A 25,349-nucleotide genomic window follows, 5' to 3' on the forward strand; every position below is an offset into this window, starting at 1 on the left:
CTCTGCATCCCTCCTTGCTGTGGTGACGTGCTGTGCTTGGGAGCTGTCCCAGGAATCATGGCACCGAAACAGCAGCGTGAGCACAAAATCAGCAGCCAATGATCACACAGACAGACACCTAGAAGGAATGCATGCACCTGACATTAGGACAGTCCGAAAACTGGGATGAAATATAATTTATGGAAACACGTGCGCCATTCTGTTCTTTAAACATGGACATTCGGTGGTTACGAAAGCGACGGTGATGTATTGAACTAACTAACGACAGCTAGGCTACTGGAAGCTTTGAACAGCATGCCAACGACAGACAGAGTTTCGCTTTGTCTAGCTTCGGATAGTTGTCTATGAACAGATATCGGATTATCCTGACAGATTTTTGATACACCATTTGTGATGAATGGCACATCGATGAGAAACTCATACAGATATTCTCAAATGGTTATCCACCAGACATCAACAATGAACCACTGGGATGATCTCTAGGACCACTCTGGAAGATACTGCGGGATTAGACTAATCTTTGGTGATGAAATTATGAACGCCTGTTTGAACTATTCATTGATGTTTTAGCCGAAACAATATCCACTGTCTTCAGATACTTGTTTGCGCCAATGGAATATGTTATTAATGGGAAAGGTGCCAAGGCAGTTGTGGACTTTTTTGGGGGGGTAACACTTCCCGTAAGTAGACATCACATTTTATTCGATGATTTGTAGAGGAGCTTTTTAGCCTCAGTGTCATCGCATGGTGCCTGCTAATTCCTCAGTGATGCTGCGTGGTCCAGAAATGCTGAAGAGCCGCTGTTGCGTCCTATTTGGTGACCTGAAGGTGCTGTTACTCCGGCCCCTGACTCCGGCATTGATCCCCATGACCGGACACATACCGGACAGCCATGGGGTCCCTTCAGACGTCAGTGTCCCGGACGACAACACGTTAACGGCCCATCGGGGGCCGGGGGACATTTGGACTGCCCCGCCACCGGGGGGTGCCAGCGGGCCGGAGAGAGACAGACTGGCGGGTGGCTCAGGCTGGGTGGATGTGGCAGCGGCAGAGCCATCGGGGGTATTACACTGCAGCAGCTCCTCTGATAGCTGGGCTAAGGACAAGTTGGAACAGAGGTTCTCCATGTGCAGTTATAGTGAGAGCGGCAGCATCAGGACACCTGTCTGCAGGATCTGCTTCCAGGGACCTGAAACGGTGATATTGAATAGACCCTTAACACAACACGGGCTTTGTTTTGCTGATATGATCTGAGTCCTCGGGTGGCATCACCCAAGAGCCAGGGTAGGGTTAGTGTCAGAATCGTCAGCTGTCATGTGGCTGAGGAGCTTTTCATCTCAGTAAAGGCTACTTATTTTATTAGACATTTTGTCTGAAATAATGTCCCTCAGACTTTCCTTTGAGTAATAATCCTACACTGCTCCAGTACCCTCAGAATGGCTCCCCTGCAACCCGCCTCCATCTGTAAGGCATGCGTGGAGAGAGGCCAAATCAGTGGGTGGTCTGTGGTCTCTGGGTAAACAGGGGTCACCATATCAGTGGTCTCTGGGCAGATTAACCATCTGTCCTTCTGGTTGATTAATTAGAGACAAACAGGACTACCAAAACAGATTTATAGACTTACATTGATTGTGAACACAATCACATAGAAGCAATTACATGCATGAGAAATCAAATCATGTTTCCCACTCGTTCACACACTGCCTGAAACAGTACAGAACACAGGGAAGTCGGGGAACTGTAGCTAAGACTATATTCTCCCGTCTTATAGTCATGCTATTGTTTGTCTTGGAGACGATATTGATTCATATGTCTCACTACTACACTATTCAGGAGGAACATGAGAGACAATAATGAAGGTTAACAGAAGTCAGAAGATTTCCTCTCCCTCGTCCAACTCAACTGTCATGCAAACTGGAACCCTTGTTTTTCACAACTTCCAATAAGTTCCAGCTCCCATTCTTGACTTTAGTTACCAGATTGTCCTCTTAACTCACCCAGTTGTTGTGTTCTTAGCTGGAGGACTGACTAGTTATCAGATTGTCCTCTTAACTCACCCAGTTGTCGTGTTCTTAGCTGGAGGACTGACTAGTTATCAGATTGTCCTCTTAACTCACCCAGTTGTGTTCTTAGCTGGAGGGCTGACTAGTTATCAGATTGTCCTCTTAACTCACCCAGTTGTTCTGAACTTAGCTGGAGGACTGACTAGTTATCAGATTGTCCTCTTAACTCACCCAGTTGTTCTGAACTTAGCTGGAGGACTGACTAGTTATCAGATTGTCCTCTTAACTCACCCAGTTGTTGTGTTCTTAGCTGGAGGACTGACTAGTTATCAGATTGTCCTCTTAACTCACCCAGTTGTTCTGAACTTAGCTGGAGGACTGACTAGTTATCAGATTGTCCTCTTAACTCACCCAGTTGTTGTGTTCTTAGCTGGAGGGCTGACTAGTTATCAGATTGTCCTCTTAACTCACCCAGTTGTTCTGAACTTAGCTGGAGGACTGACTAGTTATCAGATTGTCCTCTTAACTCACCCAGTTGTTGTGTTCTTAGCTGGAGGACTGACTAGTTATCAGATTGTCCTCTTAACTCACCCAGTTGTTCTGAACTTAGCTGGAGGACTGACTAGTTATCAGATTGTCCTCTTAACTCACCCAGTTGTTCTGAACTTAGCTGGAGGACTGACTAGTTATCAGATTGTCCTCTTAACTCACCCAGTTGTTCTGAACTTAGCTGGAGGACTGACTAGTTATCAGATTGTCCTCTTAACTCACCCAGTTGTTCTGAACTTAGCTGGAGGGCTGACTAGTTATCAGATTGTCCTCTTAATTTACCCAGTTGTTCTGAACTTAGCTGGAGGACTGACTAGTTATCAGATTGTCCTCTTAACTCACCCAGTTGTCGTGTTCTTAGCTGGAGGGCTGACTAGTTATCAGATTGTCCTCTTAACTCACCCAGTTGTCGTGTTCTTAGCTGGAGGGCTGACTAGTTATCAGATTGTCCTCTTAACTCACCCAGTTGTTCTGAACTTAGCTGGAGGACTGACTAGTTATCAGATTGTCCTCTTAACTCACCCAGTTGTCGTGTTCTTAGCTGGAGGACTGACTAGTTATCAGATTGTCCTCTTAACTCACCCAGTTGTTGTGTTCTTAGCTGGAGGACTGACTAGTTATCAGATTGTCCTCTTAACTCACCCAGTTGTTCTGAACTTAGCTGGAGGACTGACTAGTTATCAGATTGTCCTCTTAACTCACCCAGTTGTTCTGAACTTAGCTGGAGGACTGACTAGTTATCAGATTGTCCTCTTAACTCGCCCAGTTGTTCTGAACTTAGCTGGAGGACTGACTAGTTATCAGATTGTCCTCTTAACTCACCCAGTTGTTCTGAACTTAGCTGGAGGACTGACTAGTTATCAGATTGTCCTCTTAACTCACCCAGTTGTTCTGAACTTAGCTGGAGGACTGACTAGTTATCAGATTGTCCTCTTAACTCACCCAGTTGTTCTGAACTTAGCTGGAGGACTGACTAGTTATCAGATTGTCCTCTTAACTCACCCAGTTGTTCTGAACTTAGCTGGAGGACTGACTAGTTATCAGATTGTCCTCTTAACTCACCCAGTTGTTCTGAACTTAGCTGGAGGACTGACTAGTTATCAGATTGTCCTCTTAACTCACCCAGTTGTTCTGAACTTAGCTGGAGGACTGACTAGTTATCAGATTGTCCTCTTAACTCACCCAGTTGTTCTGAACTTAGCTGGAGGGCTGACTAGTTATCAGATTGTCCTCTTAATTTACCCAGTTGTTCTGAACTTAGCTGGAGGACTGACTAGTTATCAGATTGTCCTCTTAACTCACCCAGTTGTCGTGTTCTTAGCTGGAGGGCTGACTAGTTATCAGATTGTCCTCTTAACTCACCCAGTTGTCGTGTTCTTAGCTGGAGGGCTGACTAGTTATCAGATTGTCCTCTTAACTCACCCAGTTGTTCTGAACTTAGCTGGAGGACTGACTAGTTATCAGATTGTCCTCTTAACTCACCCAGTTGTCGTGTTCTTAGCTGGAGGACTGACTAGTTATCAGATTGTCCTCTTAACTCACCCAGTTGTTGTGTTCTTAGCTGGAGGACTGACTAGTTATCAGATTGTCCTCTTAACTCACCCAGTTGTTCTGAACTTAGCTGGAGGACTGACTAGTTATCAGATTGTCCTCTTAACTCACCCAGTTGTTCTGAACTTAGCTGGAGGACTGACTAGTTATCAGATTGTCCTCTTAACTCGCCCAGTTGTTCTGAACTTAGCTGGAGGACTGACTAGTTATCAGATTGTCCTCTTAACTCACCCAGTTGTTCTGAACTTAGCTGGAGGACTGACTAGTTATCAGATTGTCCTCTTAACTCACCCAGTTGTTCTGAACTTAGCTGGAGGACTGACTAGTTATCAGATTGTCCTCTTAACTCACCCAGTTGTTCTGAACTTAGCTGGAGTGCTGCTCATTATTGGCATGTTTCTCCTGCAGTCAAGTTACAGCTCGGGGTGCATTCCAATGGCACCCTAATACCTTTGTAGTGGACTACTTTTGACCAGGGCCGATAGGGAACAGGGGGTCGTTTGGGACACCTAGTGTAAAGAATGAGAGAACACAGTAGTTGAGAGGCGATGTGACATGAAGTGACCCTCTGAAATCTCTGGAGTTTAATAATAAATAACATGTCAAATGCACCCCCGACACTAGAAACCAAACACTGTTAAAGCTTTGAAGTTGTTTTTCTCAGCCAGGAAATTGGTATTCAACACAAGCCAGAGAGGAAGCACGTAAAGAGAGGAGGGACTCTTCAAGGCCACACTTCACTGAGAGTGATTCACACGGAGCTTTGTTTTATTCAGTAGTGTTCTCTCAGGTTATGTCCTAAATGGCAGCCTATTCTCTGTATCGTGCACTACTTTTGACCAGTGTTAAAAGTACATTATCTCTGTATTTCCTCTCTACTCTGTATTTCCTCTCTGCTCTGTATTTCCTGTCTACTCTGTATTTCCTCTCTGCTCTGTATTTCCTCTCTACTCTGTATTTCCTCTCTACTCAGTATTTCCTGTCTGCTCAGTATTTCCTCTCTGCTCTGTATTTCGTCTGTATTTCCTCTGTATTTCCTCTCTACTCTGTATTTCCTCTTCCCTCTGTATTTCCTCTGTATTTCCTCTCTCCTCTGTATTTCCTCTCTGCTCTGTATTTCCTCTCTCTGTATTTCCTCTCTCCTCTGTATTTCCTCTCTCCTCTGTATTTCCTCTCTGCTCTGTATTTCCTCTCTCCTCTGTATTTCCTCTCTCCTCTGTATTTCCTCTCTGCTCTGTATTTCCTGTCTCCTCTGTATTTCCTGTCTGCTCTGTATTTCCTCTCTACTCTGTATTTCCTGTCTCCTCTGTATTTCCTGTCTCCTCTGTATTTCCTCTGTATTTCCTGTCTCCTCTGTATTTCCTCTGTATTTCCTGTCTGCTCTGTATTTCCTCTGTATTTCCTCTTTCCTCTGTATTTCCTAACGTCCACCGTCTACCGAATAGTAGTATAACTTTTCACTACATTTCATTATAGCACAACGGTCTGATTTTCATTTTCATTACAGTACAACGGTTTGATTTGTTTGATCTTAGCTAGCTACATAGCCGTCCTTTATCAAACATAATTGCGTCGTTATTGAGGTTCGCTAGCGAGCTATTTTCGTTCGAAATTAACGCAACGTAGCCAACACTGCCACCGAAGAGCATTGTAGAAACGATTACAATACAACGGAACGACTTGTTTTGTGTAGTGTTAGCTAGCTACATAGTTTTCTTTGCTAGCTTTGTATCTAAGATAATTGTGTAACTTTGAGTAATTATCGGTTAGCTAGCCAGCTAGTTTCGCCTGCCGCGCTGCCGTCCTCCTACCTAGCCAACACTGCTAGCTAACACTGCTAGCTAGCCAACTTCTACCGAATAGCAGCACTGTAGAAACTTACATTACAACGGAACGACTTGATTAGCGTAGTGTTAGCTAGTTGTCTTTGCTGTCCTTGTATCCATGATAATTGTGTAGTTTAGAGAAACTTAGAGAAACTGTCGAGGTCACCTAGCCAGCTTCACTTTCAACAACGCAGCTACTGCTAGCCAGGCTACTTCACCAGCCAGCAGTACTATATCATTTTAGTCAATAAGATTTTTAATTTTATTGATTTTTTGCTACGTAAGCTTAACTTTCTGAACATTCGAGACGTGTAGCCCACTTGTCATTCTAATCTCCTTTGCTTTAGCGTAGCCTCTTCTGTAGCCTGTCAAATATGTGTCTGTCTATCCCTGTTCTCTCCTCTCTGCACAGACCATACAAACGCCTCACACCGCGTGGCCGCGCCCACCCTAACCTGGTGGTCCCAGCCCGCACGACCCACGTGGAGTTCCAGGTCTCCGGTAGCCTCTGGAACTGCCGATCCGCGGCCAACAAGGCAGAGCTCATCTCAGCCTATGCGTCCCTCCAGTCCCTCGACTTCTTGGCACTGACGGAAACATGGCTCACCACAGATAACACTGCTACTCCTACTGCTCTCTCTTCGTCTGCCCACGTGTTCTCGCACACCCCGAGAGCTTCTGGTCAGCGGGGTGGTGGCACCGGGATCCTCATCTCTCCCAAGTGGTCATTCTCTCTTTCTCCCCTTACCCATCTGTCTATCGCCTCCTTTGAATTCCATGCTGTCACAGTTACCAGCCCTTTCAAGCTTAACATCCTTATCATTTATCGCCCTCCAGGTTCCCTTGGAGAGTTCATCAATGAGCTTGATGCCTTGATAAGCTCCTTTCCTGAGGACGGCTCACCTCTCACAGTTCTGGGTGACTTTAACCTCCCCATGTCTACCTTTGACTCATTCCTCTCCGCCTCCTTCTTTCCACTCCTCTCCTCTTTTGACCTCACCCTCTCACCTTCCCCCCCTACTCACAAGGCAGGCAATACGCTTGACCTCATCTTTACTAGATGCTGTTCTTCCACTAACCTCATTGCAACTCCCCTCCAAGTCTCCGACCACTACCTTGTATCCTTTTCCCTCTCGCTCTCATCCAACACTTCCCACACTGCCCCTACTCGGATGGTATCGCGCCGTCCCAACCTTCGCTCTCTCTCCCCCGCTACTCTCTCCTCTTCCATCCTATCATCTCTTCCCTCTGCCCAAACCTTCTCCAACCTATCTCCTGATTCTGCCTCCTCAACCCTCCTCTCCTCCCTTTCTGCATCCTTTGACTCTCTATGTCCCCTATCCTCCAGGCCGGCTCGGTCCTCCCCTCCCGCTCCGTGGCTCGACGACTCATTGCGAGCTCACAGAACAGGGCTCCGGGCAGCCGAGCGGAAATGGAGGAAAACTCGCCTCCCTGCGGACCTGGCATCCTTTCACTCCCTCCTCTCTACATTTTCCTCTTCTCTCTCTGCTGCTAAAGCCACTTTCTACCACTCTAAATTCCAAGCATCTGCCTCTAACCCTAGGAAGCTCTTTGCCACCTTCTCCTCCCTCCTGAATCCTCCTCCCCCTCCCCCCCCCTCCTCCCTCTCTGCAGACGACTTCGTCAACCATTTTGAAAAGAAGGTCGACGACATCCGATCCTCGTTTGCTAAGTCAAACGACACCGCTGGTTCTGCTCACACTGCCCTACCCTGTGCTTTGACCTCTTTCTCTCCTCTCTCTCCAGATGAAATCTCGCGTCTTGTGACGGCCGGCCGCCCAACAACCTGCCCGCTTGACCCTATCCCCTCCTCTCTTCTCCAGACCATTTCCGGAGACCTTCTCCCTTACCTCACCTCGCTCATCAACTCATCCCTGACCGCTGGCTACGTCCCTTCCGTCTTCAAGAGAGCGAGAGTTGCACCCCTTCTGAAAAAACCTACACTCGATCCCTCCGATGTCAACAACTACAGACCAGTATCCCTTCTTTCTTTTCTCTCCAAAACTCTTGAACGTGCCGTCCTTGGCCAGCTCTCCTGCTATCTCTCTCAGAATGACCTTCTTGATCCAAATCAGTCAGGTTTCAAGACTAGTCACTCAACTGAGACTGCTCTTCTCTGTATCACGGAGGCGCTCCGCACTGCTAAAGCTAACTCTCTTTCCTCTGCTCTCATCCTTCTAGACCTATCGGCTGCCTTCGATACTGTGAACCATCAGATCCTCCTCTCCACCCTCTCCGAGTTGGGCATCTCCGGCGCGGCCCACGCTTGGATTGCGTCCTACCTGACAGGTCGCTCCTACCAGGTGGCGTGGCGAGAATCTGTCTCCTCACCACGCGCTCTCACCACTGGTGTCCCCCAGGGCTCTGTTCTAGGCCCTCTCCTATTCTCGCTATACACCAAGTCACTTGGCTCTGTCATAACCTCACATGGTCTCTCCTATCATTGCTATGCAGACGACACACAACTAATCTTCTCCTTTCCCCCTTCTGATGACCAGGTGGCGAATCGCATCTCTGCATGTCTGGCAGACATATCAGTGTGGATGACGGATCACCACCTCAAGCTGAACCTCGGCAAGACGGAGCTGCTCTTCCTCCCGGGGAAGGACTGCCCGTTCCATGATCTCGCCATCACGGTTGACAACTCCATTGTGTCCTCCTCCCAGAGCGCTAAGAACCTTGGCGTGATCCTGGACAACACCCTGTCGTTCTCAACTAACATCAAGGCGGTGGCCCGTTCCTGTAGGTTCATGCTCTACAACATCCGCAGAGTACGACCCTGCCTCACACAGGAAGCGGCGCAGGTCCTAATCCAGGCACTTGTCATCTCCCGTCTGGATTACTGCAACTCGCTGTTGGCTGGGCTCCCTGCCTGTGCCATCAAACCCCTACAACTCATCCAGAACGCCGCAGCCCGTCTGGTGTTCAACCTTCCCAAGTTCTCTCACGTCACCCCGCTCCTCCGCTCTCTCCACTGGCTTCCAGTTGAAGCTCGCATCCGCTACAAGACCATGGTGCTTGCCTACGGAGCTGTGAGGGGAACGGCACCTCAGTACCTTCAGGCTCTGATCAGGCCCTACACCCAAACAAGGGCACTGCGTTCATCCACCTCTGGCCTGCTCGCCTCCCTACCACTGAGGAAGTACAGTTCCCGCTCAGCCCAGTCAAAACTGTTCGCTGCTCTGGCACCCCAATGGTGGAACAAACTCCCTCACGACGCCAGGACAGCGGAGTCAATCACCACCTTCCGGAGACACCTGAAACCCCACCTCTTCAAGGAATACCTAGGATAGGATAAAGCAATCCTTCTGCCCCCCCCCCCCCTTAAAAGATTTAGATGCACTATTGTAAAGTGGTTGTTCCACTGGATGTCATTAGGTGAATGCACCAATTTGTAAGTCGCTCTGGATAAGAGCGTCTGCTAAATGACTTAAATGTAAATGTAATGTAATGTATTTCCTCTCTCCTCTGTATTTCCTCTCTCCTCTGTATTTCCTCTCTACTCTGTATTTCCTCTGTATTTCCTGTCTCCTCTGTATTTCCTCTGTATTTCCTCTCTCCTCTGTATTTCCTCTCTGCTCTGTATTTCCTCTCTACTCTGTATTTCCTCTGTATTTCCTGTCTCCTCTGTATTTCCTCTGTATTTCCTGTCTCCTCTGTATTTCCTCTGTATTTCCTGTCTGCTCTGTATTTCCTCTGTATTTCCTCTTTCCTCTGTATTTCATCTGTATTTCCTGTCTCCTCTGTATTTCCTCTGTATTTCCTCTCTCCTCTTTTTTTCCTCTGTATTTCCTCTGTATTTCCTCTTTATTTCCTCGGTATTTCCTCTCTACTCTGTATTTCCTCTGTATTTCCTCTCTACTCTGTATTTCCTCTCTACTCTGTATTTCCTCTGTATTTCCTCTCTACTCTGTATTTCCTCTCTGCTCTGTATTTCCTGTCTACTCTGTATTTCCTCTCTGCTCTGTATTTCCTCTCTACTCTGTATTTCCTCTCTACTCAGTATTTCCTGTCTGCTCAGTATTTCCTCTCTGCTCTGTATTTCGTCTGTATTTCCTCTGTATTTCCTCTCTACTCTGTATTTCCTCTGTATTTCCTCTCTCCTCTGTATTTCCTCTTCCCTCTGTATTTCCTCTGTATTTCCTCTCTCCTCTGTATTTCCTCTCTGCTCTGTATTTCCTCTCTCTGTATTTCCTCTCTCCTCTGTATTTCCTCTCTCCTCTGTATTTCCTCTCTGCTCTGTATTTCCTCTCTCCTCTGTATTTCCTCTCTCCTCTGTATTTCCTCTCTGCTCTGTATTTCCTGTCTGCTCTGTATTTCCTCTCTACTCTGTATTTCCTGTCTCCTCTGTATTTCCTGTCTCCTCTGTATTTCCTCTGTATTTCCTCTCTCCTCTGTATTTCCTCTCTCCTCTGTATTTCCTCTCTACTCTGTATTTCCTCTGTATTTCCTGTCTCCTCTGTATTTCCTCTGTATTTCCTCTCTCCTCTGTATTTCCTCTCTGCTCTGTATTTCCTCTCTACTCTGTATTTCCTCTGTATTTCCTGTCTCCTCTGTATTTCCTCTGTATTTCCTGTCTCCTCTGTATTTCCTCTGTATTTCCTGTCTGCTCTGTATTTCCTCTGTATTTCCTCTTTCCTCTGTATTTCATCTGTATTTCCTGTCTCCTCTGTATTTCCTCTGTATTTCCTCTCTCCTCTTTTTTTCCTCTGTATTTCCTCTGTATTTCCTCTTTATTTCCTTGGTATTTCCTCTCTACTCTGTATTTCCTCTGTATTTCCTCTCTACTCTGTATTTCCTCTCTACTCTGTATTTCCTCTGTATTTCCTCTCTGCTCTGTTTTTCCTCTCTGCTCTGTATTTCCTGTCCGCTCTGTATTTCCTCTCTGCTCTGTATTTCCTGTCCGCTCTGTATTTCCTCTCTGCTCTGTATTTCCTGTCCGCTCTGTATTTCCTCTCTGCTCTGTATTTCCTCTCTACTCTGTATTTCAGCATCCTGTTTCTATCCATCCAGTCCCTCTAAGCAAAAGAGCTATGTAATCCTGTTCAATATACAACAACAGTCAAAAGTTTGGGCACACCTACTCAAGTTTTTATTTTATTTTTACTATTTTCTACATTGTAGAATAATAGCGAACACATCAAACATATGAAATAACACATATGGAATCATGTAGTAACCAAAAAACTGTTAAACAAATCAAAATATATTTTATATTTGAGATTCTTCAAAGTAGCCACCCTTTGCCTTGATGGCAACTTTGCACACTCTTGGCATTCTGTCAACCAGCTTCACGAAGTAGTCACCTGGAATGCATTTCAATTAACAGGTGTGCCTTGTTAAAAGTTAATTTGTGGAATTTCTTTCCTTATTTTCCTTTCCTTAAGTGAATCAGTTGTGTTGTGACAAGGTAAGGGTGGAATACAGAAGATAGCACTATTTGGTAAAAGACAAAGTCCATATTGTGGCAAGAACAACTCAAATAGGCAAAGAGAAACGACAGTCCATCATTACTTTAAGACATGAAGGTCAGTAAATCCGGAAAAATTCAAGAACTTTGAAAGTTTCTTCAAGTGCAGTCACAAAAACTATCAAGCACTATGATGAAACTGGCTCTCATGGGGACCGCCACAGGAAAGGAAGACCCAGAGTTACCTCTGCTGCAGGGGATAAGTTCATTAGAGTTACCAGCCTCAGAAATTGTAACCCAAATAAATCAAATGTATTTATAAAGCCATTCTTAATTCAGCTGATATCTCAAAGTGCTGTACAGAAACCCAGCCTAAAACCCCAAACAGCAAGCAATGCAAGTGTAGAAGCACGGTGGCTAGGAGAAAAACTCCCTAGAAAGGCAGAAACCTAGGAAGAAACATAGAGAGGAACCAGACTCTGAGGGGTGGCCAGTCCTCTTCTGGCTGTGCTGGGTGGAGATTATAACAGGACATGGCCAAGATGTTCAAACGTTCATAGATGACCAGCAGGGTCATCAGCTGATGTAAGAAGGGCTTTATAAATACATTTGATTGAGAGAGAGAGAAAGAGAGGGAGAGAAAGAGAGAATCAGAGGGAGCATACTTAAATTCACACAGAACGCCGGATAAGACAGGAGAAATACTCCAGATATAACAGACTGACCATAGCCCCCCGACACATAAACTACTGCAGCATAAATACTGGAGGCTGAGACAGGAGGGGTCAGGAGACACTGTGGCCCCATCCAACAATACCCCCGGACAGGGCCAAACAGGAAGGATATAACCCCACCCACTTTGCCAAAGCACAGCCCCCACACCACTAGAGGGATATCTTCAACCACCAACTTACCATCCTCTGACAAGGCCGAGTATAGCCCACAAAGATATCCCCTACGGCATGAACCCGAGGGGGGCGTCAACCCGGACAGGAAGATCATGTCAGAGACTCAACCCACTCGATTGAAGCACCCATCTCCACATGTGTGGTTCCCATCGTGAAGCATGGAGGAGGAGGTGTGATGGTGTGGGTGTGCTTTGCTGGTGACACTGTCTGTGATTTATTTAGAACTCAAGGCATACTTAACCAGCACGGCAATCTCAGCATTCTGCATCATCCCATCCTATCTGGTTTGCGCTTAGTTGGACTATCATTTGTTTTTCAACAGGACAATGACCCAACATACCTCCAGGGTGTGTAAGGGCTATTTGACCAATAAGGAGAGTGATGGGGTGCTGCATCAGATGACCTGGCCTCCACAGTCACCTGACCTCAACCCAACTGAGATGGTTTGGGATGAGTCGGACCACAGAGTGAAGGAAAAGCAGACAACAAGTGCTCAGCATATTTGGGAACTCCTTCAAGACTGTTGCAAATGCATTCCAGGTGAAATTGGTTAAGAGAATGCCAAGAGTGTACAAAGCTGTCATCAAGGCAAAGGGTGGCTACTTTGAAGAATCTCAAATTTAAATCATATTTTGATTTGTTTATCAGTTTTTTGGTTACTACATGATTCCATATGTGTTATAGTTTTGATGTCTTCACTATTATTCTACAATGTAGAAAATAGTACAAATAAAGAAAAACTGGTGTGTCCAAACTTTTGACTGGTCCTGTATGATGCCAGTGAGGAATTATGGGCCTTTGATTTCAACTGCTGTGTGTATTGTGTCCCGCAGGGGGAGCTGCTGAGCCCGTGTCGCTGCAGTGGGTCGGTCCGCTGTACCCACCAGCCCTGCCTCATCAAGTGGATCAGTGAGAGAGGGTCCTGGGCCTGTGAGCTCTGCTACTACAAGTACCAGGTCATTAGCATCAGCACCAGGAACCCACTACAGGTGAGAGCAGTAAAATTAAAAACAGATCAAATACACCCTATAGAACAGCGGGGATGTGACGAGACACACAGGCACAGACACACGCATACACACACACAGGCACAGACACACGCATACACACACACAGGCACAGACACACGCATACACACACAGGCACAGACACACGCATACACACACACAGGCACAGACACACGCATACACACACACAGGCACAGACACACGCATACACACACACAGGCACAGACACACGCATACACACACACAGGCACAGACACACGCATACACACACACACACAGGTACAATAGAGACACACGCATACACATATACACACACACACACACACACACACACACACACACACACACACACACACACACACACACACACACACACACACACACACACACACACACACACACACACACACACACACATTGATGCTGTAGATAAGTAGTAGTAGAGTGGTGGCCTGAGGGCACACACTTAATCAAATCAAATCAAATGTATTCATTCTTACATCAGCTGATGTCACAAAGTGCTGTACAGAAACCCAGCCTAAAACCACAAACAGCAAGCAATGCAGGTGTAGAAGCACGGTGGCTAGGAAAAACTTTGTGAAATCTGTTGTGAATGTGTTGTAATGTTTAAAAAAATTGTATATAACTGCCTTAAGTGTGTAAGCATTGTAATTTTGACAGGAACTAATGGGGATCCATAATAAACCCCAGGAAGAGTAGCTGCTGCCTTGGCAGGAACTAATGGGGATCCATAATAAACCCAAGAAGAGTAGCTGCTGCCTTGGCAGGAACTAATGGGGATCCATAATAAACCCCAGGAAGAGTAGCTGCTGCCTTGGCAGGAACTAATGGGGATCCATAATAAACCCCAGGAAGAGTAGCTGCTGCCTTGGCAGGAACTAATGGGGATCCATAATAAACCCCAGGAAGAGTAGCTGCTGCCTTGGCAGGAACTAATGGGGATCCATAATAAACCCCAGGAAGAGTAGCTGCTGCCTTGGCAGGAACTAATGGGGATCCATAATAAACCCCAGGAAGAGTAGCTGCTGTCTTGGCAGGAACTAATGGGGATCCTTAATAAACCCCAGGAAGAGTAGCTGCTGCCTTGGCAGGAACTAATGGGGATCCATAATAAACCCCAGGAAGAGTAGCTGTTGTCTTGGCAGGAACTAATGAGGATCCATAATAAACCCCAGGAAGAGTAGCTGCTGTCTTGGCAGGAACTAATGGGGATCCATAATAAACCCCAGGAAGAGTAGCTGCTGTCTTGGCAGGAACTAATGGGGATCCATAATAAACCCCAGGAAGAGTAGCTGCTGTCTTGACAGGAACTAATGGGGATCCATAATAAACCCAAGGAAGAGTAGCTGCTGTCTTGGCAGGAACTAATGGGGATCCATAAAAAACCCCAGGAAGAGTAGCTGCTGCCTTGACAGGAACTAATGGGGATCCATAATAAACCCCTAGGAAGAGTAGCTGCTGCCTTGGCAGGAACTAATGGGGATCCATAACAAACCCCAGGAAGATTAGCTGCTGCCTTGGCAGGAACTAATGGGGGATCCATAATAAACCCCAGGAAGAGTAGCTGCTGCCTTGGCAGGAACTAATGGGGATCCATAATAAACCCCAGGAAGAGTAGCTGCTGCCTTGACAGGAACTAATGGGGATCCATAATAAACCCCTAGGAAGAGTAGCTGCTGCCTTGGCAGGAACTAATGGGGATCCATATTAAACCCCAGGAAGAGTAGCTGCTGCCTTGGCAGGAACTAATGGGGATTCATAATAAACCCCAGGAAGAGTAGCTGCTGTCTTGACAGGAACTAATGGGGATCCATAATAAACCCCAGGAAGAGTAGCTGCTGTCTTGGCAGGAACTAATGGGGATCCATAATAAACCCCAGGAAGAGTAGCTGCTGTCTTTGCAGGAACTAATGGGGATCCATAATAAACCCCAGGAAGAGTAGCTGCTGCCTTGACAGGAACTAATGGGGATCCATAATAAACCCCTAGGAAGAGTAGCTGCTGCCTTGGCAGGAACTAATGGGGATCCATAATAAACCCCAGGAAGAGTAGCTGCTGCCTTGGCAGGAACTAATGGGGGATCCATAATAAACCCCAGGAAGAGTAGCTGCTGCCTTGACAGGAACTAATGGGGATCCATAATAAACCCCAGGAAGAGTAGCTGCTGCCTTGGCAGGAACTAATGGGGATCCATAATAAACCCCAGGAAGAGTAGCTGCTGCCTTGGCAGGAACTAATGGGGATCCATAATAAACCCCAGGAAGAGTAGCTGCTGCCTTGACAGGAGCTAATGGGGATCCATAATAAAACCCTAGGAAGAGTAGCTGCTGCCTTGGCAGGAACTAATGGGGATCCATAATAAACCCCAGGAAGAGTAGCTGCTGCCTTGGCAGGAACTAATGGGGATCCATAATAAACCCTAGGAAGAGTAGCTGCTGCCTTGGCAGGAACTAATGGGGATCCATAATAAACCCAAGAAGAGTAGCTGCTGCCTTGGCAGGAACTAATGGGGATCCATAATAAACCCCAGGAAGAGTAGCTGCTGCCTTGGCAGGAACTAATGGGGATCCATAATAAACCCCAGGAAGAGTAGCTGTTGTCTTGGCAGGAACTAATGAGGATCCATAATAAACCCCAGGAAGAGTAGCTGCTGCCTTGGCAGGAACTAATGGGGATCCACAATAAACCCCAGGAAGAGTAGCTGCTGCCTTGACAGGAACTAATGGGGATCCATAATAAACCCCAGGAAGAGTAGCTGCTGCCTTGGCAGGAACTAATGGGGATCCATAATAAATCCCAGGAAGAGTAGCTGCTGACTTGGCAGGAACTAATGGGGATCCTTAATAAACCACAGGAAGAGTAGCCGCTGCCTTGGCAGGAACTAATGGGGATCCATAATAAACCCCAGGAAGAGTAGCTGCTGACTTGGCAGGAACTAATGGGGATCCATAATAAACCCCAGGAAGAGTAGCTGCTGCCTTGGCAGGAACTAATGGGGATCCATAATAAACCCCAGGAAGAGTAGCTTCTGCCTTGGCAGGAACTAATGGGGATCCATAATAAACCCCAGGAAGAGTAGCTGCTGCCTTGGCAGGAACTAATGGGGATCCATAATAAACCCCAGGAAGAGTAGCTGCTGCCTTGGCAGGAACTAATGGGGATCCATAATAAACCCCAGGAAGAGTAGCTGCTGTCTTGACAGGAACTAATGGTGATTCATAATAAACCCCAGGAAGAGTAGCTGCTGCCTTGGCAGGAACTAATGGTGATCCATAATAAACTCTAGGAAGAGTAGCTGCTGCCTTGGCAGGAACTAATGGTGAATCATAATAAACCCCAGGAAGAGTAGCTGCTGCCTTGGCAGGAACTAATGGGGTTCCATAATAAACCCCAGGAAGAGTAGCTGCTGCCTTGGCAGGAACTAATGGGGAATCATAATAAACCCCAGGAAGAGTAGCTGCTGTCTTGACAGGAACTAATGGGGATCCATAATAAACCCCAGGAAGAGTAGCTGCTGCCTTGGCAGGAACTAATGGCGATTCATATTAAACCCATTACAGCAGTAGATCTCATTTTCAAACAGACAATGGTGTATTTGTGTTTACAGTATCTCCGTCCCTCCCTCAGTGGCAGTCCATCTCCCTGGCGGTGATAGAGAAGGTTCAGATAGCGGCAGCGGTTCTGGGGTCTATGTTCCTGGTGGCCAGTCTGTCCTGGCTTGTCTGGTCGTCCTTCAGTCCCTCGGCACGCTGGCAGAGACATGACCTGCTTTTCCAGATCTGCTACTGCATGTACGGATTCATGGACATTGTCTGCTTCGGTGAGACTGAGCCCTATTCTAGTTTACAACCCGTGGCTCACTGACAGTGAATGTAATGGATGGCAGTTGCTTGTTCGTCAGATTATCTCACTGCGAAATCCCCTTCCTGTATGTGAGTGGAATGCTAAAAACACTGAGAGAATGAATGGCACAAATGATTAATTATTATTTGATAGATCTGTATAGTTTTGCCTTCAGGTCTAATGTGAGAATACTTTGTCATTATATATTGATTTAGTTCATCTGGGCTTTAATCCTTTACTCCAGAGGTAGGCAACTCAGTTCCTGGAATGCCTCAGGAACGGTAGGATTTTGTCCCCAGTAGGCATCACACCAGAACAAGCTGATTGATCAGCTCAGTGATTGACTAAATTCAACACCCCTGGTCTTCCAGGTCAGTTCAAACAAAAACATGAAATGGGTTGTCTACCCCTGATGTAGGACCAGGGTTGTCTACTCCTGATGTAGGACCAGGGTTGTCTACCCCTGATGTAGGACCAGGGTTGTCCACCCCTGATGTAGGACCTGGGTTGTCCACCCCTGATGTAGGACCAGGGTTGTCTACCCGTTGATGTAGGACCAGGGTTGTCCACCCCTGATGTAGGACCAGGGTTGTCCACCCCTGATGTAGGACCAGGGTTGTCCACCCCTGATGTAGGACCAGGGTTGTCTACCCCTGATGTGGGACCAGGGTTGTCTACCCCTGATGTAGGACCAGGGTTGTCTACCCCTAATGTAGGACCAGGGTTGTCTACCCCTGATGTAGGACCAGGGTTGTCTACCCCTGATGTAGGACCAGGTTTGTCTACCCGTTGATGTAGGACCAGGGTTGTCTACCCCTGATGTAGGACCAGGGTTGTCTACCCCTGATGTAGGACCAGGGTTGTCTACCCCTGATGTAGGACCAGGGTTGTCTACCCATTGATGTAGGACCAGGGTTGTCTACCCCTGATGTAAGACCAGGGTTGTCTACCCGTTGATGTAGGACCAGGGATGTCTACCCCTGATGTAGGACCAGGGTTGTCTACCCCTGATGTAGGACCAGGGTTGTCTACCCCTGATGTAGGACCAGGGTTGTCTACCTGTTGATGTAGGACCAGGGTTGTCTACCCGTTGATGTAGGACCAGGGTTGTCTACCCCTGATGTAGGACCAGGGTTGTCTACCCCTGATGTAGGACCAGGGTTGTCTACCCCTGATGTAGGACCAGGGTTGTCTACCCGTTGATGTAGGACCAGGGTTGTCTACCCCTGATGTGGGACCAGGGTTGTCTACCCCTGATGTGGGACCAGGGGACCAGGGTTGTCTACCCCTGATGTAGGACCAGGGTTGCCTACCCATTGATGTAGGACCAGGGTTGTCTACCCGTTGATGTAGGACCAGGGTTGTCTACCCCTGATGTAGGACCAGGGTTGTCTACCCCTGATGTAGGACCAGGGTTGTCTACCCATTGATGTAGGACCAGGGTTGTCTACCCCTGATGTAGGACCTGGGTTGTCTACCCCTGATGTAGAACCAGGGTTGTCTACCCGTTGATGTAGGACCAGGGTTGTCTACCCCTGATGTAGGACCAGGTTTGTCTACCCGTTGATGTAGGACCAGGGTTGTCTACCCCTGATGTAGGACCAGGGTTGTCTACCCGTTGATGTAGGACCAGGGTTGTCTACCTGTTGATGTAGGACCAGGGTTGTCTACCTGTTGATGTAGGACCAGGGTTGTCTACCCCTGATGTAGGACCAGGGTTGTCTACCCGTTGATGTAGGACCAGGGTTGTCTACCCCTGATGTAGGACCAGGGTTGTCTACCCCTGATGTAGGACCAGGGTTGTCTACCCCTGATGTAGGACCAGGGTTGTCTACCCCTGATGTAGGACCAGGGTTGTCTACCCATTGATGTAGGACCAGGGTTGTCCACCCCTGATGTAGGACCAGGGTTGTCCACCCCTGATGTAGGACCAGGGTTGTCTACACATTGATGTAGGACCAGGGTTGTCCACCCCTGATGTAGGACCAGGGTTGTCTACCCCTGATGTAGGACCAGGGTTGCCTACCCATTGATGTAGGACCAGGGTTGTCTACCCCTGATGTAGGACCAGGGTTGTCTACCTCTGATGTAGGACCAGGGTTGTCTACCCATTGATGTAGGACCAGGGTTGTCTACCTCTGATGTACTCTGTTAAGTCTTTACTGTAAGATACTGTAACTTATTCCTTTCCGCAGATAAATTCATCCTCTGCAGTGTTTTATATACACTGACTAGAGTCCTTGCTAGGGCTGGAGAGTGTGAGTCTGTCTGGTAGATGACTGACTAGAGTCCTTGTTAGGGCTGGAGCGTGTGAGTCTGTCTGATAGATGACTGACTAGAGTCCTTGTTAGGGCTGGAGAGTGTGAGTCTGTCTGGTAGATGACTGACTAGAGTCCTTGTTAGGTCTGGAGAGTGAGAGTCTGTCTGATAGATGACTGACTAGAGTCCTTGTTAGGTCTGGAGAGTGTGAGTCTGTCTGGTAGATGACTGACTAGAGTCCTTGTTAGGGCTGGAGAGTGTGAGTCTGTCTGATAGACGACTGACTAGAGTCCTTGTTAGGGCTGGAGAGTGTGAGTCTGTCAGGTAGATGACTGACTAGAGTCCTTGTTAGGTCTGGAGAGTGTGAGTCTGGATCAGGATCAGTTCAACTGTTTTTGGATTCAGAAGGCTGTATGATCAGATTTCTCTATGTAACAAGACTCTATGTAGTAAGACTCTATGTAGTAAGAATCTATGTAGTAAGACTCTATGTAATAAGACTATGTAGTAAGACTCTATGTAGTAAGACCCTATGTAATAAGACTATGTAGTAAGACTCTATGTAGTAAGACCGTATGTAATAAGACTCTATGTAATAAGACTATGTAGTAAGACTCTATGTAGTAAGACTCTTTGTAATAAGACTCTATGTAGTAAGAGTCTATGTAATAAGACTACATGTAGTAAGACTCTAGGTAGTAAGACCCTATGTAATAAGACTCTAGGTAGTAAGAATCTATGTAGTAAGACTCTATGTAATAAGACCCTTTGTAATAAGACTCTATGTAGTAAGACTATATGTAGTAAGACCCTTTGTAATAAGACTCTATGTAGTAAGACTCTATGTAGTAAGACTCTATGTAATAAGACTATGTAATACGACTCTATGTAGTAAGACTCTAAGTAATAAGACTCTATGTAGTAAGACTCGATGTAGTAAGACTCTATGTAGTAAGACTCTATGTAATAAGACTCTATGTAGTAAGACTCGGTGTAGTAAGACAATGTAATAAGACTCTATGTAGTAAGACTCTATGTAGTAAGACTCTTTGTAATAAGACTCTATGTAGTAAGATTCGATGTAGTAAGACTCTATGTAGTAAGACTCTATGTAGTAAGACTCTATGTAATAAGACTCTATGTAGTAAGACTCGATGTAGTAAGACTCTATGTAGTAAGACTCTATGTAATAAGACTCTATGTAGTAAGACTCGGTGTAGTAAGACTATGTAATAAGACTCTATGTAGTAAGACTCTATGTAGTAAGACTCTTTGTAATAAGACTCTATGTAGTAAGACTCGATGTAGTAAGACTCTATGTAGTAAGACTCTATGTAGTAAGACTCTATGTAATAACACTATGTAGTAAGACTCTATATAGTAAGACTTTGTATTAAGACTCTATGTAGTAAGACACTATGTAATAAGACACTATGTAGTAAGACAATATGTAATAAGACTCTATGTAATAAGACTCTATGTAGTAAGACTCTATGTAGTAAGACTATGTAGTAAGACTCTATGTAGTAAGACTCTATGTAGTAAGACTCTATGTAATACAACTCTATGTAATAAAACTCTGTGTAATACGACTCTATGTAATAAGACTCTATGTAATAAGACTCTATGTAGTAAGACTCTATGTAGTAAGACTCTATGTAGTAAGACTATGTAATAAGACTCTATGTAGTAAGACTGTATGTAGTAAGACTGTATGTAGTAAGACCCTATGTAATAAGACTCTATGTAATAAGACTATGTGGTAAGACAATGTAATAAGACTCTATGTAATACTCTATGTAGTAAGACTGTATGTAGTAAGACTGTATGTAGTAAGACTCTATGTAGTAAGACGCTATGTAGTAAGACGCTATGTAGTAAGACTCTATATAGTAAGACTCTATGTATTACGACTCTATGTAGTAAGACTATGTAATAAGACTCTATGTAATAAGACTCTACGTAATAAGACTCTATGTAATACTCTATGTAGTAAGACTGTATGTAGTAAGACTGTATGTAGTAAGCCGCTATGTAGTAAGACTGTATGTAGTAAGACTCTATGTAGTAAGACGCTATGTAGTAAGACTGTTTGTAGTAAGACTCTATGTAGTAAGACTATGTAGTAAGACTCTATGTAGTAAGACTCTATGTCGTAAGACTCTATGTATTAAGACTCTATGTAGTAAGACTCTATGTAGTAAGACTCTATGTATTAAGACTCTATGTAGTAAGACTCTATGTAGTAAGACTGTATGTAGTAAGACTCTATGTAGTAAGACGCTATGTAATAAGACTATGTATTAAGACTCTATGTAGTAAGACTCTATGTAGTAAGACTCTATGTAATACGACTATGTGGTAAGACTCTATGTAATAAGACTCTATGTAATACTCTATGTAGTAAGACTCTATGTAGTAAGACTCTATGTATTAAGACTCTATGTAATAAGACTCTATGTAGTAAGACTATGTAATAAGACTCTATGTATTAAGACTCTATGTATCAAGACTCTATGTAATAGTCTATGTAGTAAGACTGTATGTAGTAAGACTCTATGTAGTAAGACCCTGTGTAATAAGACTATATGTAGTAAGACTATGTAATAAGACTCTATGTATTAAGACTCTATGTAGTAAGACTCTATGTAGTAAGACTCTATGTATTAAGACTCTATGTAGTAAGACTCTATGTAGTAAGACTGTATGTAGTAAGACTCTATGTAGTAAGACTATGTAGTAAGACTCTATGTAGTAAGACGCTATGTAGTAAGACGCTATGTAGTAAGACCCTATGTAATAAGACCATATATAATAAGACTCTATGTAATAAGACTCTATGTAATACGACTATGTGGTAAGACTCTATGTAATAAGACTCTATGTAATACTCTATGTAGTAAGACTCTATGTAGTAAGACTCTATGTATTAAGACTCTATGTAATAAGACTCTATGTAGTAAGACTATGTAATAAGACTCTATGTATTAAGACTCTATGTATCAAGACTCTATGTAATAGTCTATGTAGTAAGACTGTATGTAGTAAGACTCTATGTAGTAAGACCCTGTGTAATAAGACTATATGTAGTAAGACTATGTAATAAGACTCTATGTATTAAGACTCTATGTAATAAGACTCTAGGTAATACTCTATGTAGTAAGACTCTATGTAGTAAGACCCTGTGTAATAAGACTATATGTAGTAAGACTATGTAATAAGACTCTATGTAATAAGACCCTATGTAATAAGACTCTATTTAGTAAGACTCTATGTAGTAAGACTCTATGTAATACGACTCTATGTAGTAATAGTCTATGTAGTAAGACTCTATGTAGTAAGACCCTATGTAATAAGACTCTATGTAGTAAGACTATGTAATAAGACTCTATGTATCAAGACCCTACGTAATAAGACTCTATGTAGTAAGACTCTATGTAATACGACCCCATGTAATAAGACACTATGTAATAAGACAATATGTAATAAGACCCTATGTAATAAGACCCTTTGTGATAAGACTCTATGTAGTAAGACGCTATGTAATAAGACCATATGTAATAAGACCATGTGTAATAAGACCCTATGTAATAAGACTCTACGTAATAAGACTCTACGTAATAAGACTCTATGTAGTGAGACTCTATGTAACACGACTCTGTGTAGTAAGACCATGCAATAAGACCCTATGTAATAAGACCATATGTAATAAGACCATATGCAATAAGACCCCATGTAATAAGACCCTTTGTAATAGGACAATCCGGTAATACCCTTGTAATAAGACTCTATGTGATAAGACTATGTGGTAAGACCCTATGTAATACGACCCTATGTAATAAGACTATGTGGTAAGACCCTATGTAATAAGACTCTATGTAATACTCTATGTAGTAAGACTGTATGTAGTAAGACTGTATGTAGTAAGACTCTATGTAGTAAGACTCTATGTAGTAAGACTCTATGTAGTAAGACTCTATGTAGTAAGACTCTATGAAGTAATACGCTATGTAGTAAGACGCTATGTAGTAAGACTCTATGTAGTAAGACGCTATGTAGTAAGACTCTATGTAGTAAGACTGTATGTAGTAAGACTCTATTTAGTAAGACTCTATTTAGTAAGACTCTATGTAGTAAGACTCTATGTAGTAAGACTCTATGTAGTAAGACTCTATGTAGTAAGAATCTATGTAGTAAGACTCTATTTAGTAAGACTCTATTTAGTAAGACTCTATGTAGTAAGACTCTATGTAGTAAGACCATGTAATAAGACCCCATGTAATAAGACCCTATGTGATAAGACCCCATGTAATAAGACTCTATGTAATAAAACTGTGTGGTAAGACCCTTTGTAATAAGGCCCTATGTAATAAGACTATGTGGACTCTATGTAATAAGACCCCATGTAATAAGACTGTGTAGTAAGACTCTACGTGATACGACTCGATGTAATAAGACTCTATGTAATAAGACTATGTAGTAAGACTCTATGTCGTAAGACTCTATGTATTAAGACTCTACGTAGTAAAACTCTATGTAATACGACTCTATGTAGTAAGACAGTATGTAATAAGACTCTATGTAATAAGACTCTATGTAGTAAGACTGTATGTAATAAGACTCTATGTAGTAAGACTCTATGTAGTAAGACTCTATGTAGTAAGACTCTATGTAATAAGACTCTATGTGGTAAGACTGTATGTAGTAAGACTCTATGTAGTAAGACTCTATGTGGTATGACTCTATGTGGTAAGACTGTATGTAATAAGACTCTATGTAGTAAGACTCTATGTAGTAAGACTCTATGTAGTAAGACTCTATGTGGTATGACTCTATGTAATAAGACTCTATGTAGTAAGACTCTATGTAGTAAGACTCTATGTAGTAAGACTCTATGTAGTAAGACTCTATGTAGTAAGACTGTATGTAATAAGACTCTATGTAGTAAGACTCTATGTAGTAAGACTCTATGTAGTAAGACTCTATGTAGTAAGACTCTATGTAATAAGACTCTATGTAGTAAGACTCTATGTAGTAAGACTCTATGTAATAAGACTATGTAGTAAGACTCTATGTAGTAAGATCCTGACTGTGCTTCTGATTGTTTGATGCAGGATTATCTGACTAATATTCATATCTCTTATCTTCCGCTGCAGCTCTAATCATCCATGAAGGACCTTCAGTGTTCCGTATCTTTAACCGGTGGCGGGCTGTCAACCAGCAGTGGAAGGTTCTCAACTACGACAAGACCGCTGACAGCGAGGACCCGGAGACAGCAGCCACAGTGCGGACTCTCTCTCAGCCTCAGTCTAGCCAGAGAAACCAGCCTGGGACAGGACTAGGACTATCCTCCGCCACCTCCCCTCTGGCTGCTGCCGCCACAGCACCGGACTTAGCTACAGCATCACCAGCCACAGGGATAAGGCTGGTCACACAGGGTTCCACTGAGCAGGCCAGTGGGACAGCTGGACCAGACCAACACTGTGCTGCCTACAATATCCTCCACCTCCTCAGCCACCTGAGGCAGCCAGAGGCCCACGGCCACCCCAACCACAGCACCCGGGAGCTGGTCATGAGAGTCACTACAGTCTGAGGCTCTGACTGAGGCCTTGTCAGGGAGAGATTTGACATTCAATTGGAAGGCCTTGGTCTAAAAGGACCAACAATGTTTAAAATCCATCGTTGATGACCTTAAAGACAGTTTGAAATGTACTGGGGGGGGGGGGGGGGGGGGGGGGTGGTCCAAATCAAGGTGTCATACAAAAAAAATGCCACATAAAAAACATGACCCTCTGTGGGAACGTCTGTGAGGGGTTGTCTATGTCTATAGTAAAGCCCTTTTGTGGGGAAAAACTCATTTTATTTGGCTGGGCCTGGCTCCCAGTGGGTGGGCCTATGCCCTCCAACACCCACCAATGGCTGCGCCCCTGCCCAGTCATGTGAAATCCATA

At 44.7% G+C, this 25,349-nt stretch overlaps 1 protein-coding gene across 2 annotated transcripts; it reads left to right on the forward strand.

Moving 5' to 3' along the window:
- Positions 1 to 25,126, forward strand: marchf4b (membrane associated ring-CH-type finger 4b). Of its 2 annotated transcripts, XM_055871953.1 has the most exons (4): positions 1 to 1,197; positions 13,102 to 13,257; positions 16,924 to 17,116; positions 24,555 to 25,126. In XM_055871953.1, the coding sequence occupies exons 1-4, from the start codon at positions 745 to 747 to the stop codon at positions 24,989 to 24,991; spliced, it is 1,239 nt and encodes a 412-aa protein (XP_055727928.1). In that variant the 5' UTR covers positions 1 to 744; the 3' UTR covers positions 24,992 to 25,126. The 2 variants fall into 2 exon arrangements, 1 of the variants encoding a protein (XP_055727928.1); XR_008753638.1 differs by lacking the exons at positions 1 to 1,197; positions 16,924 to 17,116; positions 24,555 to 25,126 and adding an exon at positions 8,900 to 12,808 and having other exon boundaries at positions 13,102 to 13,186.
- The last annotated feature ends 223 nt before the right edge of the window (positions 25,127 to 25,349 follow it).

The sequence above is a fragment of the Salvelinus fontinalis genome, chromosome 19 (assembly GCF_029448725.1).
Source record: "Salvelinus fontinalis isolate EN_2023a chromosome 19, ASM2944872v1, whole genome shotgun sequence".
In the NCBI taxonomy this organism is placed as follows: Eukaryota; Metazoa; Chordata; class Actinopteri; order Salmoniformes; family Salmonidae; genus Salvelinus; species Salvelinus fontinalis.